At 54.3% G+C, this 13665-nt stretch overlaps 1 protein-coding gene across 7 annotated transcripts in view; it reads left to right on the top strand.

Annotated features, from left to right (window-relative positions):
- Window positions 1-8533: 8533 nt before the first annotated feature.
- Window positions 8534-13665, top strand: part of SSBP4 (single stranded DNA binding protein 4) — a 14490-nt gene continuing 9358 nt past the window's right edge. For 2 of the 7 annotated variants that reach the window (XM_025043977.1, XM_015587204.2), the window contains exon 1: window positions 8562-8902. Coding sequence is in view for 5 of the 7 variants with exons in the window: in XM_015587204.2 (XP_015442690.1) it covers window positions 8844-8902 (59 nt within the window). In the remaining 2 variants the exon portion in view is untranslated. Of the gene's footprint in view, window positions 8903-13665 lie in introns of all 7 variants that reach the window. The other 5 variants (XM_006904307.3, XM_025043986.1, XM_025043991.1 and 2 more) reach the window with 5 other exon arrangements.

Here is a 13665-nt window from a genome sequence, read left to right on the forward strand (position 1 = left end):
GGGAAGGGGGAGGGAGAGATGCAGGCCTGAGTCCTGGGATAGTGGGTTCTGGAGGTGGGTCTGAGGGATCTGGGCCCTGGGATCTGGTAAATCTAGGGGTTCTGGATTTTGGGAGGTCCTGGGACTTGGGGGTCTGGAAATCTTGGCATCTGGGGGTATCCAGGGATCTAGGGCATGTTGGGGGGTTTGATGGGCCTGAGGTCTGGGAGACCTGGGGTCTGGGTATCCTGCTGCAGCCCCAGCTGGCCATGACCAGTCCTACGGAAGGGGGAAAGCTCTGGGCTCCGCTAGCCACCAACCTGGCTGAGGGGAGCCAGAAGCTTCTGGAGGGCACATCTTCATACTCCTTCTCTTGCCCTCCTGACACATGCTGAGCAGGTCCTGGACCCGAGTCCCAGGCAGGACCAGCCTGTTAGCACAGAAAGCTCCAGAGACCCTCAGAGACCCACAGAACCCCTCAGAGATGCCCAAAGACGGAGAGACACAGGGAGTTTCCAGGGGGCAACCCAGTCCGGGGCCACTGACGTACGGCCCTCTCAACTCGCATTCTCCCAATACCCTCTGACTGCCCTGTGCCCACCCTGTGTAGGTTTAAGCCTCGGCCTGGGCCCTGCCTCCAGGAGCCCCTGGACCCTCTGACCCAGCCACCTTGCTGGCTTCCTGCTGTCTTCATTCTCTCCTCACAGCCTTTGAAACCCCCACACCCTATGCCTGGGAGGTAGGGAATCTGGGGACGAGGCGGGGAGCAGCCCTTACAGTCTAGGGGAGGGTGAGGGGCAGCCTGACCCAGCAGCAGAGGCTGTTCAGGGGGCCTGAGAATTTTCAGGTATCTGAGGGGCTCTGGAGCCAGCAGGTCGGGACAGGAGACAGGTATGATGACCAAGGGCTGGGCTGGGGCAGAGAAGCTGACTTGGGGCAAATCTGGAACTTGGGCAGATGTGGGCAACTGCAGACCTCCATGTATTTATTCAGCAAACGATGACTAAAGTCTGCTTGGCCACTTCATCTCTGTGTGACCTGGGGCCAGTACCTAACTTCTCTGTGCCTCAACTGGCTTCTTTCTCTTAAAACAAAGATAGTAACAATCACCATGTATGTTGGCTGTGAAGGACTGAAAGGCAGAGGTGAATGTGAGCACATGTCTGGAACTGGGGACATGAGTGACCAATACACCAGCTCATTGTCCCATGGAGGAGTAAATGATGATCCATGGATGCACAAAAATCTAATTCAGAAGGCAAGCCTTGATTTTTAATGAGGTAGAGAGACCTTATTTGAGGTCACATGGCCTCACTGGTTATAGTAAAATTTGAGAAGCCACTGAATACTTTTGGGAGGTAGGGGTTAGACAAAATATGGCATTGAGGATACCACGGTCAGAAAGCATGTTCCATCTGCCAGAGGGCAGTTTGCTGCTCTGCCTGGGAGGTCATGCTGCTGGCCCACAGGGCTCTTCTGGGAGTAGCCCTGCACCACAGACCAAAGGAGAGTTGATATAAATGCCGCAGCTCCAGATCCCTCTCTGGAGCATCTCTAAGGCCCACGCAGTGCCCCAGCTTCCTAGGAGTCACCTGAGAACCCAGCCCTGCAGAGCCTGCCTGCGGGCGCCCCCTGCAGGGCATTTTTCTCTCCTCACCGTGACCAGAGCTTCCTGGAGTGGCTTCCCTTATGTAAGTATGCTCTGAAATTCGTATCATAGGGGCTGCTTCTCGGGTACCCCAAATTAATATAGGTGGAGTGCTATAAAGGAATACTATATGATCTCACTTATATATGGAATCTTAAAAAAAAACAAAATGAGTGAATAAACAAAACAGAAAAAGACCAATAGATATAGAGCAGGGGTCCCCAAACCCCCCGGGGCCGCAGACTGGTACCAGTGGGTGGCCTTTTAGAAACTGGGCTGCACAGCAGGAGGTGAGCAGCAGGCGAGCGAGCAAAGCTTCATTTGTATTTGCAGCTGCTTCCCAGCTAGCATCACCGCCTCAGCTCCACCTCAGATCATCAAGCATTAGATTCTCATAGGAGTATCGGTCCCTGGTGCCAAAAAGGTTGGGGGCCACTGATATAGAGAACAAATTGATGGTTGCCAAAGGGGAGGGGATAGGAAAAAAAATCATTTATCTTACAATTTTAAAAAAGGGATGCTATATAGCAGATTTTAAAAACACTTTAAGTTTATTATATAAATAAGTACATAAGTATATAATATATTAATATATAATCAAATATATAAATTTATAATGTATAATTATTATATTTAATTATAAATAGCAGCGCTTAGGCACTGGCTATATAATCTTCACAGTAGCCTCTTGAAATAGGAATTGTCATTGCCCCCATTTTACAAGCAGGGAAACTGAGGCAAGATGTGTTTGAGTAGTTTACCCAAGGCTCTACAGCCCTCAAGAGTAAGCCCTGAATCCGTGTGGTTGACCATTAGGCTACACTGATCAGAGACAAAGTGCATTTGTCTGCGTCTACCTGGAGGGGTGTGCAGAGCCATTATACAGCACACAGTGACTCTCTGGAGCACTTGGGGATGCACAGATGTGAGCTTAACTTCTTAACTTCATGGTAGTGATTGCCTAGGGTGGGGGCTAAGGAGGGTATTTAGCTTTATTTGCTACGTTTTATTTTATTTTTGGTAAGGTTTCACTTGTTCTACAAATATTTACTAAGCACCTACTAGTTAAGCAAAACTCCTGCCCTTGGGGAGATGTTATTCCAATGGGAGAGGTGATGAACCGCAAATAAGCAAATTAAAGGTTAGTGCTACTGAGAAAAAATTAAACTGAGTGTGGGGTATTTGGACAGCCAGATGGGGTGACAATTTTGAGGATTAGTCAAGGGTGGCCTCTTGAGGGGGGAACAAACAAAAATGGAAAAAGAAAAAACGATTTTCAGCTAAGAGTTCAAAATAGGAACAAGATTTTTCTGGGGAGGGATGGGAGAATTGGGTGATTTTTTTTTTTTTTTTTTGTATTTGTCTTCTTTTTCTGCCATGAAACTATTCAATCCCTAAATATGTAAATATATATTTGGAAGCCCACTTGGAGGCATGGGCAAGGTAAAGAGAAGCCAACTAGATTACAAACCTGAAATGGGATCTCAAGAGCTGCTCCAAAGAGGCACCAGGGCGGAGCCTGCGGGTACCCTCAGAGGTTGGACCTACAGGTCTCTGCTGTCCTCGTGTGGTCATGCTCAGGATTGCAGGTGCATCTGGCCTGGGCAGCAGCAGAAAATTGGTCCCTCCGCTTTCTGACCCCCCCATACCTCCGCAGGAAGGTCATGACAATCTGTGTGGTCCTAAGGCTGATATCTCTGAGGTCACTGGAGGCCTCCAACTCCAGCACGTAGTGGACATTGGTAACTTTTAATTCAGCAGAAGGTATTTATTGAGTGCCTACTGTGTGCCAAGCCTTGTTCTAAGTGCTAGGGACAACATTGAACAAAATATTCAAACTCCGTGCCTTCATGGAACTCATGGATTCCTGGGGACATGGGCAATCAATGTGCAAAAATAAGATTTTTCAGGAAAATCCAACTGGGCAGGAGTTTTTTAATGGGAAGGTCAAGGGAGCACTTATGTGACCCAGGACATTGGAAGGCTTCTCTGAGGAGACATCACTGGAGCTGAGCCCTAATGGAGAAGCAGCTGGCTATGGGGAAGGGCTGGGAGAAGGGTGTCCCAGGCATGGAGAACAGCCTGTGCAAAGGTCTTGGGGTGGGAATAAGCTGTGTGTATGCAACAAGATCATGGACAAAAAGTGCCCAGTTTCTGGTGCTTAGCAAGCATCCACTTCCTACTGTTGTTAAACTGAGGGATCTCAAAAGGGCAGAGAAGACTCCACCCTCTGTACCACCTGGAGAGAGAGTGAGACCTTAAGTTGCCATGGAAATGCTTTCCTCCACCACAAGAGAAACCAGGGTCCTAGAGAGAGGAAGTACCAGGAAACCACAAAGTGGGACCTGGTGCCTCTACTCCCTGCTGTGTGTCCTGGGGCAAGTTGTTTCCCTGCTCTGAGGCTCTGTTTTATCTGCAGAACTTTCTTTGCAGTTGATTCCCCACCTCCATTCGTCCCATCCTCCCAGGCCTGATGTTCCCACAAAATGCCTCCAGTTTCCCAGAGTGAGTGTCCTAGACCCAGGCAGGGCAGTGGGGGCACTTCAGTGAGTGCGGTGCTGCCTCTGGGTCACCCACATGACTCCGTGCCTCTTCAGGCTTCAATTTCCCCATCTGTAATGTGGGAGAAGAAATGCTGCCTCTCTCATGAGGTGCTGGGTGCATAGGTTCTTAATGATTGGTTTGACTCAAGTTCAAGTGCAAGGCAAAGGAGCAGGGACTTGACTTGTGGGCAATGGGAGCCATGGAAAGTGCTGGAAGCTGGGCAGTGTATTGGCTTGGGCTGAGCTTTGTAGAGGATGGACAAGGAGTGGAGGACCTGTATTGTATGTTCAGCTAGACTGAGGTTCAGTGGGCTCCCACTCAAGGCCACACATCAACACAGGGCACAGCCAGGGTTCAAACCCAGGCCCAGATCCTCCATCCCGGACTTCTGCCACCAGGTGACCAGTCTTGAGGTATAATCCCCATTTCAGAAACCTGAGACTCCAAGTGGTTGCCAGCTGTCTCAGGAGCCTATCATGTGTGAATGACCCTCCTCCTGTGCCATTTAGCCCCTCCCCCAGCACCCCTGGGCTGGGGGGTCTGCTCCCACCCATTCTAGGCTGGAACCCCCACCCAGAGCTCTAGCCTACCTGGTGTTCACCAGCTGCTGTGGCTTCTCCCCTCCCAGCGTTGTTTGGGTTGCAATTTTTGTGTTGCAGTTAGAAAATTACCCATAATTACAGCTCTGAGAGGAAACGTCTGGTGGTGCAGACCCTGCTCCCAGCTGTGGCCTTCTCCAATGCACAGCTGAGGAAGCTGCAGCGGCCCCCTGCTTGGATCCTGGCCCCTTCCAAAGTCCTCCGCTTTAATGAGGAGGGGGGCTGCTTCCACCTCTTGTGAAGAGGAAAAACCATCATCAGGAAAACCCAAACCAGCCTTCCTAATGACTCTTGCAATATATTCATGGCCCCACTGCTGGGTTCACAAAAAAGGGCCCATCCTGGGGAAGGTCGAGCTATCAACTGACTACTTGATGCATTATTTTAACAGTGACACATCAGACCCAGGCTAGAGCAGAACCGGTTATCTGGGTGATGTGGCCAGGAAAGGCGAGGAGGAAGGGGAAGGGGGCGGAGAAGGAGGAACTGTTGAGGCCAAAGACCGAAAGAGGAGCCAGAATAGGCCAGGCCTGCAGCTAGAGAAAGAGCCCTCTAGGAGGCAGGAGCGGAGAGTCCAAAGACCAGGAATTGGGCCCATGGAGGGTGGGTCTGAGAAACGAAGGGCTGGAAGGAAGGGAGTTAGGGGAGGTACGGTCCCTCCTCCGGGCAGGGCCCGAGCGCCTCAAGCAGGCACCGCCCCTGACCCCGCGGGATCAGTCTTAAAGGAGGGGGCGTCGTCGGTGGTCCCACGCGACAGAGCCCCAGCTCAGAGCTGCAGTCCCTGCACAGCCACACGAGGGCGGCCGGGAGCTGGTGAAGGGGTCGCAGGTCTGAGATCTAGCCTTGACGCTACCCTCCTCGCTTATGAACCCCCCTCTCAGGCCCCTGACCTGGTCCATGGCCCCTGTCTATCAGGGCAACCCCCCTGCCTCCTCCAAGTCTTCCCGATCTACCCAGAAGCCCCATAGAGCTTCTTAAAACCCTGACGCAGATCCCGCCCCATGGGGCTCCATAGCCCCCCCTCCTTATTGCTTTTAGAACAAATCCCAAACCTTCGCCTCCGAGAGTGTTTCCTCTGCCCTCTTAGCCATCATTCCCCCCATTCCCCCTCACCCCGCTCCCCTCAGCTACACTGCCCTCCTCGCTCTGCGTCCAAGACCTGAACCGTGTGCCCACCTCAGGGCCTTTGAACTTGCTGTGACTGCAGTCTGTACATTCTGCTTCCAGATATTTCGGATTAACTCCTACCTTTATTTTTTTTAAAGTTCCTTTCCCCTATGCCCCTCACTCTCATGGGTCGGCGGCCTCTTTCTGTGGGTTCTGCTCTTGCAATGCGTGTGCTCTGATTGGATATGTTGAGGGCTCAGCTTCCCAGACGCCGCGTGGGGCCCAACTCCCGCTGTTCTAGGACTTTTCCGCCGGCGCCGGGGCTGTGTTTGGAGATCCGTCCCGGTTGCTATGAGAACCGTCCGCCGCACCACCCCCCCTTGCAGCTCACGCGGCCGCGAGAGCTTCTGCCTCTCTCCCTCCTTCGCCTCCGCCCTCCTCCCTCCTCCGGGAACCTGGCCGACCCTGCCGTCGCCTGTCCGCTCCATCCGGGACCCCTCCTTCTGCCCAGCATGTGGCACTCTAAATTATCCTACTAACTGAACAGCTTTTGACGGTATTCCTTCTCTGTCATACCCTCTGCTCCACAAGCAGTAGCAACGTGCGCTGGCATACAGCAGGCTCTGAATAAATGTTTGTGGAGAGGAAGACTCGCATCGACTCAAGGAACCGAGGCTCAGAAAGAGGGAGGGACCTGCCTCAGGCACACAGAGTCCTGGGCAGCTACGGAGCATTGGGAGATAAGGGAGAAGGGGGCGTCTGCGGGACCTTGGAGTCCCAGCTGTTAATACACTGTGTGACTTGGGTGAGTGACACCCTCTCTGTGCCTCTTTGGGAATAGGCGCTGGAGATTAGTAGTGGGAGCGGACATTAGGATAAGAGTGTCCTTGACGCCCACGTTCCTCGGTGGCCCCCTGAGCGCTGGACAGCCCCAACTCTGGAGCTGACGGAAGAGTGCCGACCGCTCCTCCAAAGCACGCAGCGCGGGCCCCTCCTCCGAGCCGGCGGGGCCCTGGAGGCCGCTGGAGAGGAAGCTGGGGGAGGGGACGGCCGGCTGGACAGGAAGTGGGTAGGGCTGGCGTCCCCCTCCTCTCCACCCCTGTTGGGGCCCCTCAGGGTGGAGGCGGGGCTGGGGCTGGCCAGGCCCTTCCCTTCCTCTTGGCGCGTCTGGAACCCCAGCGGTTCCCGACTTCCCTCCTGCCTGCAGGCCTGAGTGTGTGTGTGTGGGGGTGGGGGGGCGGGGTCCGTACTGGGGGGGCGGCCTCTAAGAAAGAGGCATAATGGAGGGTCCGCCGGAAGCGGGAGGCGGTGTCTCTGTCAAGACACATACCACACAGGAAACCTGAATGCACAACCACACAACATAGGTCCCGATCCACCCACGCGCGGTGGTACACGCGCACACACACGTGTGCACACAACCTGACGCTGTGTCACTTGGCCCCACACAACCGCTGCGGACACACAACACTGCGGTAGAGCCAGGGACGGTTGCCCAGACAGCGACCTTTCACTGGGTGCCTGCCAATCCCCCAGGCACAACGACGCACACATGCCCTCACACACACCCGCGGTTGCATACAATAAAAAAAGAATATCCATGGCAGCCATTCCAGACCTGGATTCACAACTAGAACACCTTCCCCCGCCCCGGCCCACACATGTCTGCTCACACAGCCTACAAGTACCCTGGCAAACAGGACCCCACCAGGCACCCCTGCCCTCTAGTGTCCTTGTCTCAGTGTCCGCCTTCACCTCCTCTGCACGCTCACTTGGGGAAGAAGGGACCCAAGAGGAGGAATGGGACAGTCGCTCTCTGCACCCCTTATTCCTGAAGAGGGGCAATTAGAGGTCGGATGTGCCCCAATTTACAGCTGGCAACGCTGAGCTTGAAAGACGGAGCCAGCCAGAGTGACCCAGTACGTCAACAGTCACCCAGCACCTACTATTGACAGAGGGTATGTCTGCGAAACAGTGCAGGGTGGCTCCCAGAATTTGGCCTGGGTACCCCAGGAGCTTTTTTTTTTATGTTGCCTGGCTGTGTGCTGTGGGTAGCTGTGGGTATCCAAAGGCTCAATGAGACCCCACGATTGTGTGTGGAGCCCTCGGGAGGCTGCAGTGGAGTGCCCCAAGTGACTCCGAGTAGCTGCGTGGGCTCTTTCCCCAGCTGCTGGAAGCTTTGTCATGGCTGTGCCTACATGTGTCTCTGTGTGGCTGTATGCCTATGTCAGCGGTGGGCTGTGTTTCACTGTTCTGTGACAGCTACTATAGGAGCTGTGTGTACTTGTGTGTGACGGCATGTCCCTAGGCCAGCTAGGTGTGGGGATGATACACCCAGTGTGACTTCTCGTAGCTTTATGGACTCAGTAGTTGTTCTAGTATTTGTGCGGACTCTAGTGTGTCCTGGTTTTGAGAGTGTAGTTACAACTGAGTGTGTGGCTGTGCAAGTTTGGTGGCTGGTCCTATCTGGGGAGTGTATGTATAGCTGAGATCAGCCGTATCCCGCTGTGCATCTCCTGGTGGCCTTCCCCACTCGTGCGTGCCTCGCATGAGTCCAGCAGCCCCCACCTCGGGCGGGCACTGCGCGTGCGCGCTCGGCCCACGGTCCCGATAGCGGGACCCACCCGTGCACTCGCCATCGCCCCTTTAAGAGCGGCGCCCGCGGGCGGCGGGGAGGTGGCGGGCGGGGGCGCGCGCGCGGCAGGAGGAGGGGGCGCGCGCTTCCCGGAACAGCCCGCGCAGAAGGAAGAGAGGAAGAAAATAAACCCGTGGCTAAAGCTAGAGCTGCTGCCGCCGCTGCCGCCGCTGCGGCCGTGTGGAGCTCCCCCGCGCGGATGATGCCCGCGGTGCCCGCGCGGGGCTCCGGGCGTTGAGGCCCGAGGCGTGGGGTAGCTATGGCTACGGCAAGCGCCGCCAGCGGCGCCGCCTGACAGGTGTGGGCCCTGGTGGCGGCGGCTTGGAGCAGCATGTACGCCAAGGGGGGCAAGGGCTCGGCCGTGCCCTCCGACAGCCAGGCCCGCGAGAAGTGAGTCGGGGGCCGGAGGCGGGACTCCGCGGCCGCGCGGCTTCCGTGGACCCCAACGATGGCGGGAATCGCGCGGGCACGTGGGCGCGGGTTGCCCAGAGTGCGGATCCCGAACGCGCTCGAGGGGCCACGAGATTTGCGAGGGCGTGCGAGACCCGAGTACCTCGAGGGGTCGCGAGATCTGTGGGAGCGCGCTAGACCCAAGGGGCATCAGGGGTCGCGAGATTTGAAGGGGCGCGCGAGACTCAGGGGACTTGAGGGACGCAAAGAGTCGTAGTTTGAAGGGAAGCGCGAGATCCGAGAGGGCGTGAGAGTTGAAGGGGTGCGGGAGCCCCGAGGGGCGCGAGATTTGAGGGGGCGCGAAACACTCGTGAGAGACTCAAGGGGTCGAGATTTGCGGGGATGCGTGAGATTCAAGGTGCGAGATTTGAGGGGGGCGCGTGAGATCCAAACAGGACTGGAGGGTCGCGAGACCTCCGGGACAGTGGTGACTTGGGTGAGTGAGGTTGCATGCGCGCGGGATAGCGATCCCGGCTGCTTCCCAGATCCTCCAGGAAGTTTCTGGGCCGGGTGAGACTGGCCTCTCTAGAACCCCGGCGCCTCAGGAAGAGCTTGAGAGGAGAGGAGGGCTTGAGGGGTGCCGGCCCTACCTACTCCTAGCCACCTGTCTGCTGGGCAACTGGATGGGGCCTGTCGGAACACCGTAGGGCTCAGTCCTGGGGCGGGGCCCCTGGACGGCAGAGGCCACAAGCACCCCCTCTTATTCTGGGTGTCGTGCTGGGCTGTGGTACTTGGGCTGCTCTTGGGCTGGTAGGCAGACAGGTACCTAACTCCCAGACCTGCGAATTGGAGCTGGAGGCTCTCAGAAATGGGAACTCAGTCTAGGGCAGGGAGGCTCATTCCGAAGGTGATACTGCCACTTACCTGCTTTGTGGCTTTGGATGAGGGAGCACCCCTCTCCTAGGCTCACTTTCCTTTTCCTGAGAAGTGCAAATTAATAAGTGTCATCCTTTAGGATTGGAGAGGATTTGAAAGGTCTGGAAGCTGTGACCTTCCAACAGCAAGGACACCCAGTGGCTTGCAGTATTGTTAAAGTGCCAGGGAAACGGGCCTGCATAGGAGGGAAAGCTTTTGATGGCTGATGGCCAATGGCCGATTCCCAAGATCCTAAGATGTCCAACTACCTAGAGTGGCCTTGGTGGGAAACAGGCTGGGTCATTCTGGAGGGTGTCCCCTAATGATGCTCCTTGAGGGCCAGGCCAGGAGTGAGGACTTATATGTCTGGGCAATGAAGAGGAGCTCTGGATGTGGGCTTACTGCACCTCTCTCCTGTCCCGCCTTGGCTGACAATCCCCCTCCCCTCATTTCTCTTTGACACGGACAGGTGTCCATTCTCTGCCTAGCTTTGGGGTCATTTTGGAGAAGAGATTCTTCTTGCCAGAAGATGTTAGGCAGCTAACTGCCTTTCCAGGCCTTCCTAGCCCATCTGTTATGAGGTTATGCTTCATTTCCAGGCACTAAGCACGAAGAGTTTTTGAAAACTGGTACCTGGCTGCTGCCCAGGTTGGAAGAAGGGTGTGTTTGGCTTGGCCGCACCACCCGGGGGATCCTAGCATGTCCCTGGCTATTCTCTTACACAGGTTTTTGGGTCTGGGGGCTACCACTTACCCAGCGGGAATACTTCACTCATTCAGCAGTTGTGTCCTGGTCTGCATCTAGGGTGGAATGTGATGGTTGGGAAGATAGGTCCAGGTCCTGAAGAATCCCACATCCTAGCAGGGAGGCAGGTCTCTTTACTTGGGCAAATGGATAGGAGGCCAAGCAGAGGGATGATCTCAAGATAGTCTATGAAGAAAACAAAGTGGGAAAATAAGTGATAGTGAAGTATGAAGGGTCAGTCAGGTGTGCAGAGACCTGGAGGAAGAGCAGGCAGCTGAGGGCACACCAAGTGCAAGGGCCCTGGGGTGAGGCCTGGCAAAGGAGCTGGGGTTGTTGCTGTGGGTAGGGGGAAGGGCAGCCCACGAGGACACCGTATGGGCCAGAGAGGCTTGTGTGTGTGAGTACACTCTAGCTCCTGTGGAGAATAGGTTTTACAGGGGGTTGGGAGTAGAGGCAAGGATGATCTGGGGGAGGTGAGCTCAATGATCTGGGTGAGAGCTGATGATGGCAGCTTAGATGTGGCCATGGAGATCAGAAAACAGAGAGAAACAGAAGTTCGAGCTGGTGGTGGGGTTGGGAGTTGGGTTTTGATCTTGTCAGACATCTCAGGACAGATTTTATTCTTTGAACCTGGCCTCATTCTTGGAGCTGGAGAGGGGATTATCCAAATCTTGGCCCCTTCCTTCATCATCTCCTCACTCCCTAGTCTGCCCAGTAGAGGGTCTTGGAGAATGGAGGAATCTGTAAAACCACTCCCACTCTCCCCCTAGGCTGGAGATACCATTGTGTCCCTGGTTCTACAGTCCCTTTTATGGCCAGGGCCATCCTATGCTCATCCATTTCTTGTAGAGGGTCATGGATAAGTTTTGGTTTGGAGATGGGGTTCTGCTGCTGAGGAATTTTGGAAAGCACCGGATGTTTGCATCCCCCATTTCACCAGTGAGGATGCTGGGGCCTGGAGAGGAAGTGACCTGCCAGTTTCACCAGTTCTGAACACAGAGAACACTAGAGGGACTGGCTGGCTGCTCTGATCATGTTTCCCCACATGAAATGTAGCCTGCCAGCCTTGCAGGATTCTCACAAGGACTGGGTGAGATACTGCAGGCAGGGTACTCCTAGCAGGCAGCCACCAACCGAGCCACTTCCCATCTCTGGGCCTCGGTTTCATTCTCTGTGAAATGGGGTGAAGGGGTTGCACTGCTCAGGTCCTTGGCACCCTGGGACTGTATTTTCCTCTCTTTCCTTCTCCTGAGCCCCTCTGACTCCCCATCTCAACACGGAGTCTGAGCAAGATTGCCTCAGAAACAGACATAGCGCCTGCTGGGTACACTTACTGTGGGTCCCTGCTCTCAGGGGTGCACAGCAAAGTCTGGGAAGTACCATGATGGGGTGGCCTGGAGGGCAAGAGGGAGGCCAGGGTCCAAGTGGGCTGCCTGCAGCAAGACACAGCCTCTCCTGTAAATAGTAAACATTCTGAGCCTATGGGGAAGCCCATGAGCAACTGTCACCCAGAACTAACTAGTGCTTGCATTTGCTGGTTGGTTTTGGGTCTTTTAAAATTAGGGATAAAGATAACAGGGACAGTTGGAGACTCCTTTGTCTCCTTTATATCTCTCCCCCAGGGCTCCAGAAGCTCTGCCTTGGTGAATTGAGGGAAGAGGTCTAAACGTCTGCTGTGTGTGTGTGTGTGTGTGTGTATACATATATATATATATGCATATATATGTGTATATATGTATATGTGTGCATATATATACATATATATGTGTACACAGACACACATACACTGGAGAACTTTAAGTGCTGCCAAGTGGGTTTAGAATAGTTTCATAAATGACAACCACAGCCAGTGTTATTGGGCATCTCATGTTTTTCCCTTGGGATTGGTTTGAGATGGCAAATAGCCCAGCAGTTGAGAGAGTCACTGTGTGTCTGTCTCACTTCTCAGTGTGGCCATGGGCATTCTTGTTGCGGGGGTCATGGATAAGAGGTTCTAGAGGAAGGACCCCTCCCCTCCCCAGCTAAGTCCTGGAGGCGCAGCAGAGCCCGTGGACACAGAGGAGCCTATGGGGAAGGACTTGAGAAGAGGAGGCATCTGGGGAAGGAATAGGAAGGTGGGGGAAGGCCAAGGTAGAATTTATGAGTTGGAGGTCACTGGTTGCTGGGTGGGAGAAAATCTGTAAGAGGCAGAAGCTGGTAGGAGGCTGGTGAGGAAGGTGGCAAGAAATAGCTGAAAGCCTTGCCTTGAGGTGACAAAGGGAAGGTAGGAAATATGTGGGTTGGAGAGTACCTTTGGGGGCATCAGTGGGACATGGCTGGTAGATTTGATCAAATGGGGGGGGTGACATAAGTTCATGAGTAGGGGGCATCTCCCTGCCCCCAGCAGCATGTGCATCCAGGGGCTTTAAGGGGAGGAGGGCGCTAGGCAGGGAACATTCCTTACCATAATTCCTGATAATTATGGTAATTCTTGATGATTACGGTGGTCGTGCTGCATTTTAGTTCATGAGTCTCTCACATCCCATTAGGTCACCACTTACCTGCACAGCCCATGTGCTCTTCTCCCTGTGAACACTCCAGGGCCAGGCACTGTTCCTTCTGGAGGGAGGGCCTCCCTGAACTGCCTCATGCTCCCTGCCACCCATGTGCCTTCTTGCAGAAGGAGCCCTTCCCATGGGTGGGCTCTTTGTTCTGCAGGTCATTTGTTACACTTAGATTTGGATCTAGAGCCCTGCCCTTCCCTGTAACGAGCTTAGAACCTGGACCCTCAGGCTGAAGTCCTTCCTGGAGGACCCGAATCAACCTGGCTGAATGTCCCCGTTTCAGAACTTTTCACTGAAAACAAGAAAAACAGTCCAGAATTCCTCCCTGAAACTCAATCCTGGTAAAAATTAAAGTGCCAACTTATAAGAGAAGTCAGCAAAACTGAGAATACTCTCTGGCTTCTCTTTGTTCTTGGGATAAAACCTCAAATCCTTAACACTGAACTAGTAAGCACCGACCTTTGCCAATGCTTAGTGACCACCTCATTTAGTTCTCTGAACATCTCAGGAGCAGGTCTGGCATCTGGGGCCCAGGTTACTCTTGTGAGCTCAGCAGGGAGG

The sequence above is a fragment of the Pteropus alecto genome, unplaced genomic scaffold, assembly GCF_000325575.1.
Source record: "Pteropus alecto unplaced genomic scaffold, ASM32557v1 scaffold160, whole genome shotgun sequence".
Lineage (NCBI taxonomy): Eukaryota > Metazoa > Chordata > Mammalia > Chiroptera > Pteropodidae > Pteropus > Pteropus alecto.